Source organism: Bos taurus, chromosome 16 (assembly GCF_002263795.3).
Source record: "Bos taurus isolate L1 Dominette 01449 registration number 42190680 breed Hereford chromosome 16, ARS-UCD2.0, whole genome shotgun sequence".
In the NCBI taxonomy this organism is placed as follows: Eukaryota; Metazoa; Chordata; class Mammalia; order Artiodactyla; family Bovidae; genus Bos; species Bos taurus.
The window spans coordinates 55,560,153-55,580,313 of record NC_037343.1 but is presented as its reverse complement, the minus strand read 5'-3'; the positions used below and the strand labels follow the sequence as shown (position 1 = coordinate 55,580,313).

The 20,161-nt window shown below is 37.6% G+C and overlaps 1 protein-coding gene across 1 annotated transcript in view; it reads right to left on the bottom strand.

Annotated features, from left to right (window-relative positions):
- Positions 1–2,101: 2,101 nt before the first annotated feature.
- LOC527428 (RAB GTPase activating protein 1-like) overlaps positions 2,102–20,161 on the bottom strand; it is a 96,961-nt gene continuing 78,901 nt past the window's right edge. The window contains 4 exon segments of the mRNA NM_001103263.1: positions 2,102–3,522; positions 4,822–5,029; positions 6,478–6,652; positions 11,206–11,416. Coding sequence (NP_001096733.1) covers positions 5,009–5,029; positions 6,478–6,652; positions 11,206–11,416 — 407 coding nt within the window. The 3' untranslated portion in view covers positions 2,102–3,522; positions 4,822–5,008.

Sequence of the window (20,161 nt, the reverse complement as noted above, 5' to 3'; positions counted from 1 at the left end):
GCAAAGAATGAATCCTAAGACAATTACTAGATTGATGCTGGCATCTAAATCTTCCCGGTGAACACACACAAATGAGGTTTTAGCCCAAGTTGTCAATTTCTCCTTTCACTTCCCCTCAGCTTCAGAGGCCTAGATCCTGAGCCATACAATAAACTCTGTTCTTTGCAAAATGAAACAAAACACGGCAACGTGATTTAAAGAGCTTCCAGTGTTGTTTCCCAATGCTGTTGCTATATAAATGTGTCACAAAATGAATGAATCTGAAATGTTTTTATTTATTAGTATTAAGCCACCCTGGTGATTACTTGATATATAAATATGCATATATATATTATAAATGACTTACTCTCCTCCCCTAATATGGAGGAGCACTCTAAATCTCACGATCTTCCAGAGGTTATTATCTTCCTTGGTTCCAAAAGAAGTACCATATCATCTCAAATTTGTATTCTTGAAGCACAAAAGACCTTTGAAATCTCTCAGGTCACCCACGCATTGAACAAATAAAAACAAGATGAAATAAGAATGATTTCAACAAAAGTAACATTTTCAAAATCTCACACTGGAAGGTACTAGTAAAGAGACTTCTCTGAATATTAACAAACCCTTCACTTTGGATAAAGTGAATTCAAATTATTCTTGGTATTACTCTAAGACTATAATATTTTATAATTCACTCGAAGTAAGAGAACTCTCATTAACAGAACTTCTTAAAGTATGGAGGTCTTTCCTCAATTTTCTATTTTTGCTACATTCTTATATCCTACCTTTTCTCATACACACACTCCATCACAAACTTCAAAACTTTCAGCAGCCACACTTACACCTAAGTACTGAAAGATTATCCTAACTGCCTTTCCAGGCCCAAATCAATAGTTATCTAAATTAACTGACTTATACATTTTAACTGTATAAGAATGCTGCCTGTCATCCCAAAGTTGAGCTTCAGCAACAGCATCATATTTGTATAACACTGCTTGTAAAATGTTAATGCTATTATTATTTTATATAAAAAGTAAAATTAAAGAATAAAAACTTTATACTTCAAATTTTATACAATTAAGCCAATGATAAATCCACTCATTCATGCAACAAATATTCTTTTAGTGTCTTCTGTGTATTAAGTATTTGTTTTAAGGGGCAAGGGATACAACAATGAACGTGGAGCTTAAGTTTCAGCACAGGTTAAGTTGAATGTGCTTGGGGTGAGTGGCAAGGAATCATTAGGTAACACAAAAGCAGACATGTTCAGTCTCAACTGGATCTTTAATTCACTTAGCACAATAATTTAAGTGTTAAGGACAACAGAATCAAAGAATATGCTGGAAATAAGTCACTAAAGAATATGCCTACAAGGTAAAGTGTAAATAGGCACTTTAAACTTTTCAGTTGATTACTCCCCAGTTCCTAACTTCAAATACAATGTGAAGTCTATTATTTACTTTATATATTTTTAAGAAAACAAATTTTAAGCATATTTTTAAGAAAACATTATATGTGAAAACAGAATACCTATGATTTTTGATACATTAGTAGAGTTAAACCCCAACCATATTTATTATTCTCTCCTATAGTCATTTCGTTTTCTTTGTATCAGAGCTATCAGCAAGCCTGCCATTTGAGTCTACACCAAAAAAAGTCAAAGAACTTCGCAAATTCTAAAGCACGGGCAAGGGTCAGGAATTTCTTTTTTAAAAACCTAAGTGTATGCAGTGGAGCCAGAGTAGCAGAGAATGATGGGAGTGGAGGGAGTGGAATAAGACTACAACTTGCTGTTTTTGAAGGAAGGGCTCAACAGTACATTAACAACAATTTAATCCACTCCTGCATTTAATCCTCACTACGTCTTAGAAGTTGCTATTTCCAACAAGGTTAAAATCATTTGTGACTTCTAGAGTCTGTGAATAAGCTGGAATGATGATCCAAGAATGGGTAAGGTAGAGTGGCTTAAAAGACAATGATTATCAGTATCTATAGTTATTGGAACAAATTGGGTAACTGATCTCATCATGAAAAGAAAATTTAAGACATAATACCATGGAAAATATTCTATATGCATCACACTATTAAATACACATACACACAAAATCTAGAACAGGCATTTTCTTTGCAGATGTCAAAAGGTTTATTAACAAATAATACAGTACAATTTTTCCCCAGGAGGCAGTACCTATAGAAAGCACTGGTTAAACACAAAAGTATCTCTTGGTGTGGTAGCTGTTGTTTTTGAAGAGTTGGGGAAAAGGGCACAGGTAGATACGTGGAAAGAAGATACACCAAAATCTTAATTCTGGTGGAATTCTGAGTAACCTTTCTTTGGTATTTCAGTAGTTTCCAAATTTTCAAATATGTAGTACATGTTAACAGTCCAAGAAATACTATTAGACAAAATATTTACTTAAATAACATAGCCAATTCTTCTAAAATAAGGCCTTTTCACTAAAAATGGTGAAAGAGAATCACTTCTTTTAAAAACAAGTATCAAGAAAACGTTCACCCAAAAAATAAATGTAGAAAAATCCTATAAAATACCTATAAAATAATACCCAGAAAGGTATGTGTTATAATTTTTTAAAACTTGCTCAAATATACTACTAAAAGGAACAAAAAAAGGCATTATCAAACAAGAAATTTTTTAATAATAAAAATCAACTTATTTGAGAAAAACACTAACAACTTCCAAATTAATTTCCAAAATAAGGTATTTTGCTAAAATACCGTCTCAATAAATATATGTTTAGAAACAATATTTTCCCAAAGAATTATGGTTTCTTTTATGTAGTGGTATATCAGCAATCCCAAGAAAAACCAGAGCATTAAGAATAAAGATCTTCTTAATGATATTCTTGGTATTTATCATAAAATACAGCTGAATGCCTTTAACAGAAGATGATAACAACTTGCTTCTAAAATACAACACTGAGAACTGCTAGTAATAGTAAGTATAACATCCAAACAGAAAAATCTGTTTTGAAGGAAACAGTTACACTGACTAGTAGAAATAAATTCTTAAAAGAGTCAACTAAGACTTTTAACTGTATCTTTAAAAATAGCTTTGTATAATATATCCATAAAGATTCAACAAGAATAAGTGCCTCTATGGCTTTTTTTTACTATGCTTTCTGATATTATGCTTTGTCTGCAATTCTTCACCAGAATGTTCCCTGTACAAAGATCATCAGCATTAAGATACTTCTGGCTGGATCCCCCAACTCTTTTGCCAAAGACAATTAACATCCACTCCAGCAGAGTCTCTCGAAAGAATACCCAGGGTAACAGATCAAACAGATCCTAACACTCCTGTGGGAACCCCTAATCCTCATGTCATAGGTCCCAAAAAGCCATCACCCACACTGGGCTTCCCCTCTACCACGGCTGGTATCTGCTGCTTGTGGAATTTTATGGTGAAATAAGAGCATATCACAGTGACAAATGGTAGTGGCAGCCATGCTGCAACTTTCTGTTTAGAAGTTGTCTTCTTGCTTTTAACTGACAAACTTCTTCAAATCTCATCCAGGGACTCTGCAAACAATGGAAAACAAATTAGCGACATTGTGCATGGTACATATTTAAGCAGTAAGAACATCTGTCGTCTGTGCCAGAGCTATCTTTGCCAATTGTCTGTACCCATTAAGAGGGGCCCATATACTAAGAACTAATGTTGTCCCTTCACCATAGAACAAGAAACTTCTGGGAACCAGATAATCAGACAACCAGTAAATGCGACAAAAGCCAAGTCGTTATTTTTTGAGAGGAGAGAGGAAGATATCAGACACCTTCTATAAAAGGCATGAGTAAAACCCAAAGGTTGCTGGAATGACCAAGATATCCCTTTATAAAGCATAACTGAAAGGTAAAAATCTACATTTACTTTTTATGTAAAGTAACAGGAAAGTTGTTACTGAAAAATACGTGGGTCTTCAGAATCATATACTTCCTCTGAAAACCAGCTTTATTATCTATTCTCTTAGACTTGGGATACGGAAATGGTAACCAATTTATCACCCAAACCAGAACACTTTTGAGAATAAAATGGAGGCTTTAATAATATACTTAGACAACAGGCATAATCTATGACTGCTCCAGGCAAAGAGAAGTGTAAGATCGCTAGTCTAAATAAATACTATCTCTGTTATGGAGATGTTATGAGTATCAAGTAAGTAAGTAACATAGTGCCTGGCATAAGCCCTATGTCTATACTGGGTTATATGTATTTAGAAATGATCGCTCATAATAAAATTGAATGACTGTCAAGTATTTTTCCTCCAAACAATTTTACCACCAATGTCCCAGAATGTAACACTTTGAAAAACTTACTCAAAAAAACTAAATACATGAACATCACTTTCTCACAATCTACATGTACCAAATACCCTCGCTGCTGCGGCTGCTGCTGCTGCTAAGTCGCTTCAGTCATGTCCGACTCTGTGCGACCCCATAGACGGCAGCCCACCAGGCTCCCCATCACTGGGATTCTCCAGGCAAGAATACTGGAGTGAGTTGCCATTTCCGTCTCCAATGCATGAAAGTGAAAAGTGAAAGTGAAGTCGCTCAGTCATGTCCGACTCTAGCGACCCCATGGACTGCAGCCTACCAGGCTCCTCCGTCCATGGTATTTTCTAGGCAAAAGTACTGGAGTGGGGTGCCATTGCCTTCTCCGACCCTCTCTAGAAATATAGTATTTAATACTATACCCAAAATAGGCCGAGAATCCCCTCCACTATTTTATCCACTGCTTACCCACTGTTAAAGCTCTCAAGATGACAAATAACCCCCCACATAAACAAGTGGATGCTATAATCCAAAAAGAGAGTTTCATACCATCACAGTTATGAAAAATGCTTGCAACCAGGTGCCTTTCAATTTCTTTCCACAGCAGTGTTTCTGCCTCTCCAAGAAGCAGGTTCTCCAATTCTTCAAAGTTCATTTTTTTAATTGTTGAGTGCCAATTATCCAGAATCCACAGAGGCATGTTAAATGATGGTTGCCAACATGAAATGCCAGGATTCTACCATCTGCTTCCCCACCTCTGTAGTGGAGTTGTAAGGATCAGAAATAGACTCCCTAATTCACAAACACACATACATTCTTTCAACATATTTATATTCACTGTCTCCTATGTACCAGACACACTTGTACTCATTCACTCTATCAAACACTTGGCCAAGCAGTCAGTACATGCATATATGTATACATACTGGTATATGTATTGATATATGTATCTCTATTTATATACATATTTATGTATACACATGTTTATATATATATTTATATACACGCAACATACACACATGGATAGAACAGAACTATTTTAGATAGATTTAGAACTGCCTAAAACAAACAAAACAAATGTGAACTCCTCACATGGGCACAGCTCTGACAGAGAACTTCTATGTCTGTACATGTTTGTTTCAGTGTAAATAGAATCGATCACCAGGGCATAACAAGTGACATACTGCTCATGCTTAGTATCAGACACACAGAAATATAAATTTCTATGAGTTCCCATGTTGTGGCCAGAAATAAACTCTCAGAACTCCTGTTCATACAATGGTTTATTTACGTTTCACAGTAAAGAGAAAACAGAGTAACTGCTGCTTTTAGCATTTTCTGCTGACAACTTATATTTCCAAAAGCAAACACAACTGAGATTTGTCCATCCAAACCCAGTTATTAATGCCTCTAAAATTGCTGTATAATTACCGAAGTTCTAAAAGTGCAACTTATTTTTAATTTGAGAAGAATTCAATAGATACCAAAGAGAAAGCAATTTCCCCATGTATATACATAACAGCCATTTGACTCTGAGTCTAAAAATAAACTAACATTTAATCATTAGTGTGAGGAACTCATTGGCATCTTCAAACAGTTCTGCTGAATAGGAGCATTTGCATTTACAATTAAAACAGTTTTATAGAACAAAAGCCAGCCTCTGAACAACTGCACACAGTAAATGATCACAAGTGAAAACCGCAGAGATCTATAACACAATCTCAGTGCAATATCTAAGTGGAAGGCTCAGTAAAGAAACAGGTATTGTTATGGACATTTTTTAAAGTCACAGAGAACAACCAGGTCAAAAAAATAAAAGAGAGGCAAAAATACTCTTCCCTTCTAAGCCTGAGCAATTACCACCATGGTGGGATGGGAGGACAGCTCATCAAGTGGGATTTTTCTGTTACATATGTTAAACTCAGAGTACCACTTCAGAGCACAGAGTAACCGGATTTAAATTTCCATATTTCATTCTATGCCATCACAAATATTAACTTTCTATTTAGAAAGATACTCCAAACTTATTATGTAATATGATATATGGTCATACATACTAAATTATTTGACAGTGAAATCAAATAGTCGATTTGATTTCAACTATGCTGCTGCTGCTAAGTCACTTCAGTCGTGTCCGACTCTGTGCAACTCAAATCAAATACTGAGTCATCTCAATAGCAAATTGCTACAAAATATTATACTTACTGCTTCTTTAATTTCACAGGAGAAGACATGTATCTGGAATTCTTCAGAACCATGGGAACTCTCTGTAAACGCAAAGCAATTGCTCTCTGTTGTCCCATCATGGCCACGTGCACAGAACAATACCTTATAAATTGGAAAAGATGCTATCTCCATATTGTTGGATTGGTCTATGATTCTGCAAAACAGTTATGAGAAATGAGATTAAATATTAACTAGCAAAGAACAAAGGCAGTTTTACTAGGCCAGTAACATACAATTATCTTAAAATCACAAAAACAAACTGGTACTAATAAACTGAACTGAATAATAATCCAAGAAAACAAATTATCTTCATATTTTTATTATATACACACACACACAAATTCTTTACCTTCTTTTCACAATTACTTCACTTTTGTGTCCCATGATCCAATTCACTTCATCTCAAAGCCAAGGATACTCTGCCTGGTAAAACTAATGTCGCCTATCCCTAAATACTACACTTCTTCTGTTATAGCAAAAGAAACACCCAGAAAAAAAGGAACAAACCATCCCTGGAGAGCTCATTTCTATTTAAAGCAATATCTGTAAGTTTATCTAAGTCCCAGGTCATTCATTGTTCAACAAAGACCTCTCTTACCCTAAAAAAGGTCAGAGTGGTTCCAAAGATGAACTTAATGAAATTTAAGAGGTAAAAGGAGTTTGTGGAACTTTTCAAATATTTCTCTGACTTTCCCTGTTTGAATCCTAAGGTTGTGGATTGATCCAAAACCTCCAGACTACTTCAGGATCTCAAGTGGTAAAACTAAGGGGTACCCATTAGGAATAGAGAGGCAAATCAAAACACTAAATCTTTGTTAAGGCATGTTTGGCACTGTGAAATTCAACAGATAACAGTGAAAGGCATTTTGACACTTATAAGAGATATTATACAAACAGTCCATCTACAAAACCCTTTCCTGAAAAATCAAAGCATTTTTACCAAAATCTTGTAAATTTGTATTGCTATTATTGTGGTACTTAGTGCTTTTCCCACATTTTCAACTTCAGAGAATGAGGCAAATCAGAACAGTTTTGAAAAAGATTTAAATCAGACTTCAGAGAATAGTATAGGCCAATACTTTGGCCACCTGATGCGAAGAACTGACTCATTTGAAAAGACCCTGATGCTGGGAATGATTGAAGGTGGGAGGAGAAGGGGACGATAGAGGATGAGATGGTTGGATGGCATCACTGACTCGATGGACATGAGTTTGAGTAAATTCTGGGAGTTGGACAGGGAAGGAGATGGACAGGGAAGCCTGGTATACTGCAGTCCATGGGGTCACAAAGAGTCAGACATGACTGAGTGACTGAACTGAACTGAAGATACATTTAACCTAATTTCCTAGACTTCGTTCATTTATGGGTTCATTCAACAAATATTTACTAAAAACCTGCTATGGACCAAAACTGCTCCAGGCAATGAAGCTGCAGCAGGAAGAAATACCAATAACCTGCTTCCATGGAACTGACATTCTAGCGAGGAAGAAAAACGATAAACAAATAAATACGTAATATCAAGGCAAAGAAAAGTTCTTTGAAGGGAAAAAGGCCCAGTGAAAACAAAGAAGGATGGTTATGATAAGATCAAAGGAGGTTTATTTTGATAGTTAGATAGTTTCTTACAAAACTAATCATACTGTATGATCTAGCAATAACATTCCTTGGTATTATTCAAATGAGTTAAAACCCTGCACACAGATGTTTACAGAAGCTTTATCCATAATCACCAAAACTTGGATGCAATCGCAACATCATTCCATAGGCCAATGGATAAATAAATTGTGGTACACGCAGACAATAGCACATTATTCAGCACTAAAAAGAAACGAGCTACCAAGCCACAAAAATTCATGTAAGAAAGTTAAATGTCCCAGGTTCGATGCACGATACTGGATGCTTCGGGCTAGTGCACTGGGACGACCCAGAGGGATGGTATGGGGAGGGAGGAGGGAGGAGGGTTCAGGATGGGGAACACATGTATACCTGTGGCGGATTCATTTTGATATTTGGCAAAACTAATACAATTATGTAAAGTTTAAAAATAAAATAAAATTTAAAAAAAATAAGAAAGTTAAATGTCTATTATCTGAAAAGGCTATTTATTACATGATTTCAATTATATAATTTACTGGAAAATGCAAAAGCTATGGTGATACTAAAAAGATTAGCGGTTGCCAGGGGCTGCAGGAAGGGACAGCTGAACTGGCAGAAGGCAGGATTTTCAGGACAGTGAAAGTACTCTACATGATACTCTAATGCTGGATACATGTCATTATACATTTGTCCAAATTCACAGCATGTACACCACCCAAGAGGGAACCCTAATGTAAACTATGGACTTTCTAAAATATGTCAGTGTAGTTTCATCAACTGTAATAGATGTACCACATGGAAGAGGACGTTGATGGTGAGGGAAGTGTGTGTTTGGGGAAGATGGGGGTGCCTATCCGGGATATGGTCAATCTCTGTACTTTCTGCTCAATTTTGCTGTGAACCTAAAATCACTCTCAAAAGTAAACCTTATTAAGAAAAACAGGGAGAAAAAAAAAAGACTTCTTTCAACAAAAGGTTTCTTGAGGTGAAACTGGAGAGAAGTGAAAGAGTCACTGGAAAACCAAGGAAAGCTTGTTTGGGCAAAGTAAAGAGACCAAACAAAAGCCCCATGGGAGGACTCCTGACTGATAGGTCCTGAGGCAGGATTCATGACTACCTTTGAGAAGGGACAAAGAGGCTACTATGACAGGAAGAGAGCGAATGAATGAAGTACATGTAGTGACAGAAGCGAGAGAACAGAGAGGGTGGGAGAGACGATCAGGTCAAAGCAGATCATAAGGGCCAGACATGGTAAGAAAGAACTTCAAAAATAATCACAAGTGTGACTGGAGGACACTGATAGGCTGAATGTAGGAAAACAGTATCTGATTTACATTTAAAGAAATTCAAGGTTCAACATATAGCTGATTCATTTTGCTGTTCAGCAGAAATAAACACAACATTGCAAAGCAATTATACTCTAGTACAAATAATAAATAAAGTGTTAGTCATTCAGTCATGTCCAACTGTTTTGCAACCCCATGGACTGGAGCCTGTCAGGCTCCTCTGTCCGTGGAACTCTCTAGGCAAGAATACTCAATTGGGCAGCCATTCCTTTCTCCAGGGGATATCCTTCCAACACAGCAATCAAACGTGGGTCTCCTGCATTGCAGGCAGATTCTTTACTGTCTGAGCCACCAGTTCAGTTCAGTCGCTCAGTCGTGTCCGATTCTTTGTGACCCCAAGAATCGCAGCACGCCAGGCCTCCCTGTCCATCACCAACTCCCGGAGTTCACTCAGACTCACGTCCATCGAGTCAGTGATGCCATCCAGCCATTTCATCCTCTGGCGTCCCCTTCTCCTCCTGCCCCCAATCCCTTCCAGCATCACAGTCTTTTCCAATGAGTTAGCTCTTCGCATGAGGTGGCCAAAGTACTGGAGTTTCAGCTTCAGCATCATTCCCTCCAAAGAAATCCCAGGGCTGATCTCCTTCAGAATGGACTGGTTGGATCTCCTTGCAGTCCAAGGGACTCTCAAGAGTCTTTCCCAACACCACAGTTCAAAAGCATCAATTCTTCGGCACTCAGCCTTCTTCACAGTCCAACTCTCACAGCCATACATGACCAGAGGAAAAACCCATAGCCTTGACTAGACGGACCTTTGTTGGCAAAGTAATGTCTCTGCTTTTCAATATGCTATCTAGGTTGGTCATAACTTTCCTTCGAAGGAGTAAGCGTCTTTTAATTTCACGGCTGCAGTCACCATCTGCAGTGATTTTGGAGCCCCAAAAAATAAAGTCTGACAATGTTTCCCCTGTTTCCCCATCTATTTCCCATGAAGTGATGGGACTGGATGCCATGATCTTAGTTTTCTGAATGTTGAGCTTTAAGCCAACTTTTTCACTCTCCACTTTCACTTTCATCAAGAGGCTTTTTAGTTCCTCTTCACTTTCTGCCATAAGGGTGGTGTCATCTGCATATCTGAGGTTATTGATATTTCGCCTGGCAATCTTGATTCCAGCTTGTGTTTCTTCCAGTCCAGCGTTTCTCATGATGTACTCTGTATATAAGTTAAATAAGCAGGGTGACAATATACAGCCTTGACGTACTCCTTTTCCTATTTGGAACCAGGGGAAGCCCAAATAAAACAAATGGGTTGTATTTACATAACCACAGAGCACAACACACCACATATGCTGGCCGTAATTCTCTCCAACTAATAATGTGATGAATTCATTCCAGATACTATGCAAAACAAATAAATATAACCAGGCCAAAAAAAGAAAAAAGAAATTCAAGATTCAGATGACATTAAAAATTACTCCCAGCAAAGCATACGAGAAAAAGCCATTTTGCTTCTTTCCAGTCTGATGTAAAGAGCTTAAAATCTAGGGAATAGTTGTTTTCTGAATCACTGTTAAATGACAAGGTGAAACACAAATCATAGGTATTTTTAGTTATAGGTGCATTTATAGTATTCCAAGCAAATTTACAAATACCCCAAGCAAATAAGGAATACAGTCTAAACCTAAACATGTTTGCCTTGCACAGCTACAGAGTAAAAGTGAATTCAAAATAAGTCCAAGGCCTCATTCATGATAAAATATTATCACCACTATCCAAAAAAAACTTCATACGTGTCTAAGGGCAGTAAAAAAAGATTAGCGCTTACCTCACAGAACCTTCTGGAACATTTGGCACATACAGAGTAACAGGAAACGGGTGCTGACTGGCAGATTTCATAGTTGCCATTGCCCGTAAAGCTTCCACTTCATTACGTGGGGATGAAACCTTCATACATCCTAAATAGGTCAGTTTGTTAAATAAAACACTATCCTCTTCAGGTATTTCACTTAGAGAAGATGGTCTGGGTGTAGAAATTTCTGAGGGAAGAAAAAAAAAGAAACACCCAAAAGTTAATGTAAAACTTCCCAGTATAATTTCACCTATTGCCCAAAAACAAATGAAAAAATTGCAAATAAAATTCAGGTCTCCAACTGACAAAGAATTAATAACCAAAATATACAAGCAGTTCGTGTAGCTCAATACAAGAAAAACAACCCACCCAATCAAAATGTGGGCGAAAGACCTAAACAGACATTTCTCCAAAGGAGACATACAAATGGCTAATAAACTCATGAAAAGATGCTCAACATCACTCATTATTAGAGAAATGCAAATCAAAACCACAGTGAGGTATCCTCTCATGCCAGTCAGAATGGCCACCATCAAAAAGTCTGCAAACAATAAATGCTGGAGAGAGTGTGGAGAAAAGGGTGAGAATGGTACAGCCACTATGGAGAACAATGTGGAAAATCCTTAAAAAAACTGGGAATAGAACTGCCATACGACCTAGCAATCGCACTGCTGGGCATACACACAAGGAAACCAGAATTGAAAGAGACAGATGTACCCCGATGTTCATTGCAGCACTGTTTACAATGCTATGACATGGAAGTAACCTAGATGTCTATTAGCAGACAAACGGATAAGGAAGTTGTGATACATATACACAAAGGGATATTACTTAGCTGTTAAAAAAAAGAACACATTTGAGTCAGTTCTAATGAGGTGGATGAAACTGGAGCCTATTATACAGAGTGAAATAAGTCAGAAAGAGAAACATAAATACTGTATATTAACACAGATATATGGAATTTAGAAAGACAGTAACGACCCTATATGCAAGGCAGCGAAAGAGACACAGATGTAAAGAACAGACTTTTGGATTCTATGGGAGAATGCGGGAGTGGGATGATTTCAGAGAATAGCACTGAAACATGTATATTACCATATGTAAAACAGATGACCAGTGCAAGTTCGATGCATGAAGCAGGGCACTCAAAGCAGTGCTCTGGGACAACCCAGAGGGATGAGTGGGGAGGGAGATAGGAGGGGTGCTCAAGATGGGGGACACATGTGCACCAGTGGCTGATTAATGTCAATGTATGGCAAAAACCATCACAAAATTATAAAGTAACTGTCCTCCAATTAAAACAAATTAATTCAGTTCGGTTCAGTTCAGTCACTCAGTCGTGTCCAACTCTTTGCAACCCCATGAACCACAGCATTCCAGGCCTCCCTGTCCATCACCAACTCCTGGAGACCACCCAAACCCACGTCCATTGAGTCAGTGATGCCATCCAACTGTCTCATCCTCTGTCATCCCCTTCTCCTCTTGTACTCAATCTTTCCAAGCATCAGGATCTTTTCAAATGAGTCAGCTCTTCACATCAGGTGGCCAAAGTATTGGAGTTTCATCTTCAACATCAGTCCTTCCAATGAACACCCAGGACTGATCTCCTTTAGGATGGACTGGTTGGATCTCCTTGCAGTCCAAGGGACTTTCAAGAGTCTTCTCCAACACCAGAGTTCAAAAGCATCAATTCTGCAATAAACATTGGTGTACACATGTCTCTTTCAATTCTGGTTTCCTTGGTGTGTATGCCCAGCAGTGGGATTGCTGGGTCATATGGCAGTTCTATTTCTAGTTTTTTAAGGAATCTCCACACTGTTCTCCATAGTGGCTGTACTAGTTTGCATTCCCACCAACAGTGTAAGAGGGTTCCCTTTTCTCCACACCCTCTCCAGCATTTATTGCTTGTAGACTTCTGGATCACAGCCATTCTGACTGGCATGAAATGGTACCTCATTGTGGTTTTGATTTGCATTTCTCTGATAACGAGTGATGCTGAGCATCTTTTCATGTGTTTGTTAGCCATCTGTATGTTTGTAATAGCCAGGACATGGAAGCAACCTAGATGTCCATTAGCAGATGAATGGACAAGAAAGCTGTAGTACATATACACAATGGAGTATTACTCAGCCATTAAAAAGAATACATTTGAATCAGTTCTAATGAGGTGGATGAAACTGGAGCCTATTATACAGAGTGAAGTAAACCAGAAAGAAAAACACCAATACAGTATACTAACACATATATCGGAGAAGGCAATGGCACCCCACTCTAGTACTCTTGCCTAGAAAATCCCATGGATGGAGGAGCCTGGTAGGCTGCAGTCCATGGGGTCGCTGAGGGTCGGACATGACTGAGGGACTTCACTTTCACTTTTCACTTTCATGCATTGGAGAAGGAAATGGCAACCCACTCCAGTGTTCTTGCCTGGAGAATCCCAGGGACGGGGGAGCCTGGTGGGCTGCCATCTATGGGGTCACACAGTCGGACACGGCTGAAGTGACTTAGCAGCAGCAACGCATATATATGAAATTTAGCAAGATGGTTAATGACAACCCTGTATGAGAGACAGCAAGAGACATAGATGTATAGAACAGTCTTTTGGACTCTGTGGGAGAGGGAGGTGGGGGATGATTTGGGAGAAAGGCATTAAAACGTGTGTAATGTAAGAAACGAATCGCCAGTCCAGGTTCAATGCAGGATACAGGAAGCTTGGGACTGGTGCACTGGGATGACCCAGAGGGATGGTATGGGGAGGGAGGTGGGAGGGGGATTCAGGATGGGGAACACGTGTACACCCATGGCGGATTCACGGTGATGTATGGCAAAACCAATACAATATTGTAAAGTAAAAAAAAAAATTATAATAATAAAAAAACCCCAAAAGCATCAATTCTTCAGCACTCAGCTTTCTTTATAGTCCAACTCTCACATCCATACATGACTACTGGAAAAACCATAGCCTTGACTAGACGGACTTTTGTTGGCAAAGTAACTTCTTTGCTTTTGAATATGCTGTCTAGGTTGGTCATAACTTTTCTTCCAAGGAGTAACCGTCTTTTCATTTCATGGCTGCAATCACCACCTGCAGTGATTTTGCAACTCAAAAAGATAAAGTCAGCCACTGTTTCCACTGTTCCCCATCTATTTGCCATGAAGTGATGGGACCAGATGCCATGATCTTAGTTTTCTGAATGTTGAGCTTTAAGCCAACTTCTTCACTCTCCTCTTTCACTTTCATCAAGAGGCTCTTTAGTTCTTCTTCGCTTTCTGCCATAAAGGTTGGTGTCATCTGCATATCTGAGGTTATTGATATTTCTCCCAGCAATGTTAATTCCAGCTTGTGCTTCTTCCAGTCCAGCGTTTCTCATGATGTACTCTGCATATAAGTTAAATAAGCAGGGTGACAATATACAGCCTTGACATACTCCTTTTTCTATTTGGAACCAGTCTGTTGTTCCATGTCCAGTTCTATCTGTTGCTTCCTGACCTGCATACAGGTTCTCAAGAGGCAGGTCAGGTGGTCTGGTATTCCCATCTCTTTCAGAATTTTCTTTCTTTTTCATTTTATTGTGATCTAGTTTATTGTGATCCACACAGTCAAAGGCTTTGGCATAGTCAATAAAGCAGAAATAGATGGTTTTCTGGAACTCTCTTGCTTTTTCAATGATCCAGTGAATGTGTTCAAGTTTTTAAAAATTTAGGTCTCTCTGTGTTTTCATTTATTTTAATGTTTATCCTATATCTTTTGAGTTCTGGAATTGGCCATTTTGTACTGCAGATCTCTCAAAGTATTATCTTACTTATCTATAACTTCTTTAAAGGAAAGGGAAAAAAGTCTACACTTCGTATTTTAAAAAGTCAAAAATAACAGAGTTCAAATGATATAAAATATTGAAGAGAAAAAACTATACCAAGACAGTGTAAAAGTGCCAAAAAATAATGAAAATAACATCAAATTTATTAAGCAGCCTAATTTCCTAAGCAAAAATTAACAACGTTAAGATATTTCATCTCACACTAGTATCAACAAAAGGCAAACTCCTTATTTTGTTCGATCCTGGCTTGCTGGCTTCTACAAACTATGTAAGTATCCCAATGAAAATTTTTTCCTCAAAGTAATTATTTTGATGAATTATCCTATGACTGCTCCCCCAATTCTTTTTTTAAAAAATCCACTTTAATTCTAGCAGAGGATGCACGTAGCAAAGTCCCAACTGTGGTTAGACAGCATTCATCTGCATATATCAGCTAGTATAAAGCTTCCCCTCTGCACCCTCCCCATCCGCACCTAAAAACCCCATTCAGCTAGTCTCCAACTCTTCCCATTACCCATATCCATGCTGTACAATATTAAGCATGCCTGTCTCACCCAAACTAGATCCTTGTGGCATGCTCTAATTCTATTAGCAAGATTATACTTACAGGATATTAATATATAATTCATAAAAGCCATTCTCAACCTCCCCACCCCAGCTTTCAAATATTATACTAAACCATGCACCCTTCACCACTTTTTTTTCTATTCAAAAACTAAAGCCATTCAAAATGAAGTATTTTATCTACCATGTTCTTCAATCACTGAAGCATGTTTCTCCCTGCTTTGAATCAGTTCAGTGTAATGTATTTCAAAAGAGACAAAAAACTATAAATACAATAGAAAAAAAAAGAAAGAAAAAACTACAAATACAATTTAAGCCTGAATGTTAATATGTTACGTGTGTGTGTGCACAGAATGAATTTTGTTAACCGAGCAAGTACTTATGCAAAACAATTACACGCAAGAGCCACTGGTAAAACTATGCTTCAGTGACTGATGAACATGGTAGATTAAGTAGTTCAAATGGTCTAATTTATGTGTAACTGGAGTCCTACAAAAGAGGCAAGGTGCAGGAAAAGCTTTCTAAAGAAATAAATATTTTATAAAATATGTGAAATGCACAGATTCATGAAACCCTGTATACTCCAAATACAAAAACAATACACCAATGGATCCAAAAACGACAGATGGCAAAATCAGTAGATAAGACCTTTTAAAATACCTATTATAAATATGGTAGAGGAATTAAAGAAAAGCACCTAACAAAAGGAGAAAAATGGAAGACAGAAAAAAAAGAACCAAAAGAAATTCTAGAGCCAAAAAATGCAAGAGCTAAAATGAAGTATTCTCTTGGTGAATATAACTAATTCTAATTTGCATAAGAAAATACAAATGTTAAAGAAGTTCCTTATATTGTAAAGAACATAATAAGAATGTTAAAGAAAAATGAAACTAGAGGGAAACTGAAGAGCACCAAAAGTCATAAATATGACTTTTTTCTTATTGTTTAACTTCTTTAAAATACAACAGACTGCTGGGTATATCCATTTAGAAATCTTACAAGTTAGTATGTCTAAAATTGAATTCATTAGATGTTTATTCAACTATTCATATCTCAAATAACTCTTGAATCCATCCTACTTTTCTTTGGCTCCATACTCATTACCCAAATTACTACAGCAGTAACTTGCAGTTCTTCTTTTCTCCAATTTATTACCTATACTTCAGCCACCAAGATTTCCATAAAGATGAAAGAAAGAGGAAGGAAGGAAAGGAGGGAGAGAGGAAATAAATTAGATATACCATGCAAACAGATACACCATGTAAACACTAACTGCAAGAAAACCAGAATGGGTATATCAGTACCAGAAAAATCAGACTTCAAAACAATGAACAGTAACAGGAGAAAATCAGACATTTCACAATAACAAAAGGGTCAATTTATAAGAAAAATGTAATTTAAAAAGTGGCTATGACCCTCATACCAGAGCTTCAAAACACCTGAAGCAAAAACTAGCAGAACTGAAGACGCTCACACTGAGTCAGTCAAGCCAAAGTAACAAGTCTATTATAGCTTCTATCTAATAACTGAAAACACTGGGCAGAATATAAAAAGTTACTACCTTAGGACTGTTTTTGTTTTGTATTGTTTTGTTTTAAAGCAAATAACCATAGACAAATTGGAAAGACAAGTCTAAACCTGAAGGACTACCAGTATAGTACTGAATTTCCTTTTATATTTTTTCATCCTTTATATCTCATATTTGATCTAAGGGCAGCCCAAGTTGCAGAACTGTGCAGTGAGCAACAAAACTGTGAGAGAAATCCAATATCTGGCCAAAACAAACAGAAAAAGGAGTCCTTGTAAACCACAGAGTGTTTGGGGAGTTATACCATTTTTCTCTCTCTCTCTTTCTTCTCTCCCAGTTCTACCACAAGGCCAGCCCCAGTGATAGAGCTGCACCACTGTGTGTGAGAGTGTGTGTGTGTGTGTGTGTTGGGGGAGCATGGGGTGGGGGGTGGGGAGGACTGTGTGTGTGAGAGAGTGTGTGTGTGTGTATGTGTGTGTGTGTTGGGGGAGCATGGGGTGGGGAGGACTGTGTGTGTGTGTGTGTGTGTGTGTGTGTGTGTGTGTGTGTGTTGGGGGAGCATGGGATGGGGAGGACTGTGTGAGTGTGAGTGTGTGTGTGTGAGTGTGTGTGTGTGTGTGTGTGTGTGTGTGTGTTGGGGGAGCATGGGGTGGGGGGTGGGGAGGACTGTGTGTGTGTGTGTGTGCGTGTGTGTGTGTTGGGGGAGCATGGGGTGGGGAGGACTGGGGGAGAAAATAGAGCATCTACAACTCCAGGGAGAAGAAAGGAAACCTCTCAGTAGTTAAAATACCCAAGCAAGGGGCAAGGATCTTGTGGTTCAAAAAAGAAAAAGGAGGCCTCTGCTATTTTTTTCTTTCTTTTCTCTCACCACCCTGTCCTAAAGTTGACTCTAGTCATACAAGACCACATAACAGTACAAAGTAACAAAAATTCTAAGTAAGAAATCCATTTTTCTACTTAGGGAAAGAAGGAAAATGGGCCCCAAGAAGCCAAAGAGTATGGGGGAAACCGTGAGGAGGACAGTTGGAGTAGGCAATCCCCTAATTCTGTGTATGAACTAACATAAATCTTGGGGTTCACCACCATGCTATACATGTGTGGAACAGACCAAAGAAGCATAGCAAAGGTTTTAGAATTGACTGACTTTGGAACCAGAAAGCAAGACAGAACTTGCAGTCTGGATGCAACCAACTGGATTGCCTGCTAAAATAAAATCAACATCCTTCAGAGGATTTTTACCTGGAAACACAATCTCAAATGTAAGAATCAGAAAGTCTGGGGAAAAATTCCATTATTTAACAACAACAACAAAAAATCAAACAAAGGTGACCAACTGTCAAGGGGAAAAAGCAATCAACAGATACCAGTCCCCAAAAGATGCAGTTGCATCAGAAGCATCAGAAAAAAACTTTAAAACTGGTATTATAACCACGCTCTGTGGCATAAAGGTGAAAAAATTCAGAATGAATGAAAATATTAAAATCTGCAGCTGAGGAACAGAAAATATAAAAAGGAACAAGGTAAACTTAAAACAAGAGAGAGAGAATATCTAAAATTAAAAATTCACTGGATGGGCTCAAAAGCAAGGAGGTAACAGAACTAAGAGTCAGTAAACTGGAGCACAGATCAACAGAAATTTTCTAAACTAAAGAAGAGAGAAAAAAGATTGGGAAACAATGAAGAGTCTTAGGAATTGTAGGAAAATGTAAGAGTTTTGTTGTGTTAGGGGAAAAGACCATGCACAAAAAAAAACTTCCGAATTTCATAAAAGATGTAAATTTACAGATTCAAAAATCTCAATAAACATCAATAATGATAAATTCAAAGAAAATCATCCCCATATAATCAAACTGCTGGAAAATGAAAATATTAAAAGTAGACATAGAAAAACAGCACGTTACAAACAAGAGAACAACAAATGATTCAAATGACTCAGATTTCTCATCAGAAACTATGGAGAAAAGAAGACAGCAGAACAACATCTTTACAGTACTCAAAGAAAACAACTATTCAAAGAATACTGACTGCACCACAGAATTCCAGGGGTTAGGTACATCAGTGGAGAGAAAAGGCCTACACCCTGCCCAGGGCCCGTTTTAAGCAGATGTGTTATAACTATCGGGCTCAGACTTAAAATTGTGTGCAATTTTATTTTAAGGTTCAAGATTTCCAGAACTATTGATGATGACAAACATTTAACTTGGTACTCACTTTGTGCCACACATTTTATTAATACAAAATACTTTCTATGGATGATACAGATGGTATCATTTAAGCTTCTGAATCCCTATGAAATTGTTTCTATTTTAACTCTACTTTACAGATGAGATAACTTACCATTAGAGAAGTTGAATAACTTGCCCAAGCCACAGACAGAGCCTGGATTTCAACCCAGGTCTGAGCTCCAAATATGTCTTAATCTCTAAAAAAGGTCTAAAATAGAATGAATTAAAAGCAAAATGAAGTATATTCTGCTCTTAATTATAGAGAGTATCAGCTCTTCAAGGGAAAGAATTGTTCTATCCTTCTTCTATTCCCAGGACTTTTAACAGTCTCTAAAAGACTAAATACTCAATAATACACCAAACAAATCAATCAGTAAATAAATGAAATTTTTTAGAGTTAGTGATCCTTTCAGCAACCAAGTAATGGCAAACACACATCTCTGGACACCACCTGGATCCTATTCTATCCACAACTAAATGTATCATAACTGCAGCCACCATGTAGACAAAAACTCATGATGAGTGGAAATCCTGGGTTAAGGAGGCAAATATTTTTTAGCAAGCCAATACTTTTAGACCTAGTAAAATCACACACCACTGCAATAAGCTAATATCTTTATAAATATAAATTCAGTTTTATACAAGTCATTCTTCAATTCTATTATCCCTTCCTCAGCAGAAAGATGCAAAGAGTAACAAAGAGCATGAAAGAGAAGACTCATTATGTAACCAAACAGTATTTTAGTAAATTGCCGAAAACTAGCAAAAATTCCCTGTACAGCTGAATCCAAGTAGCC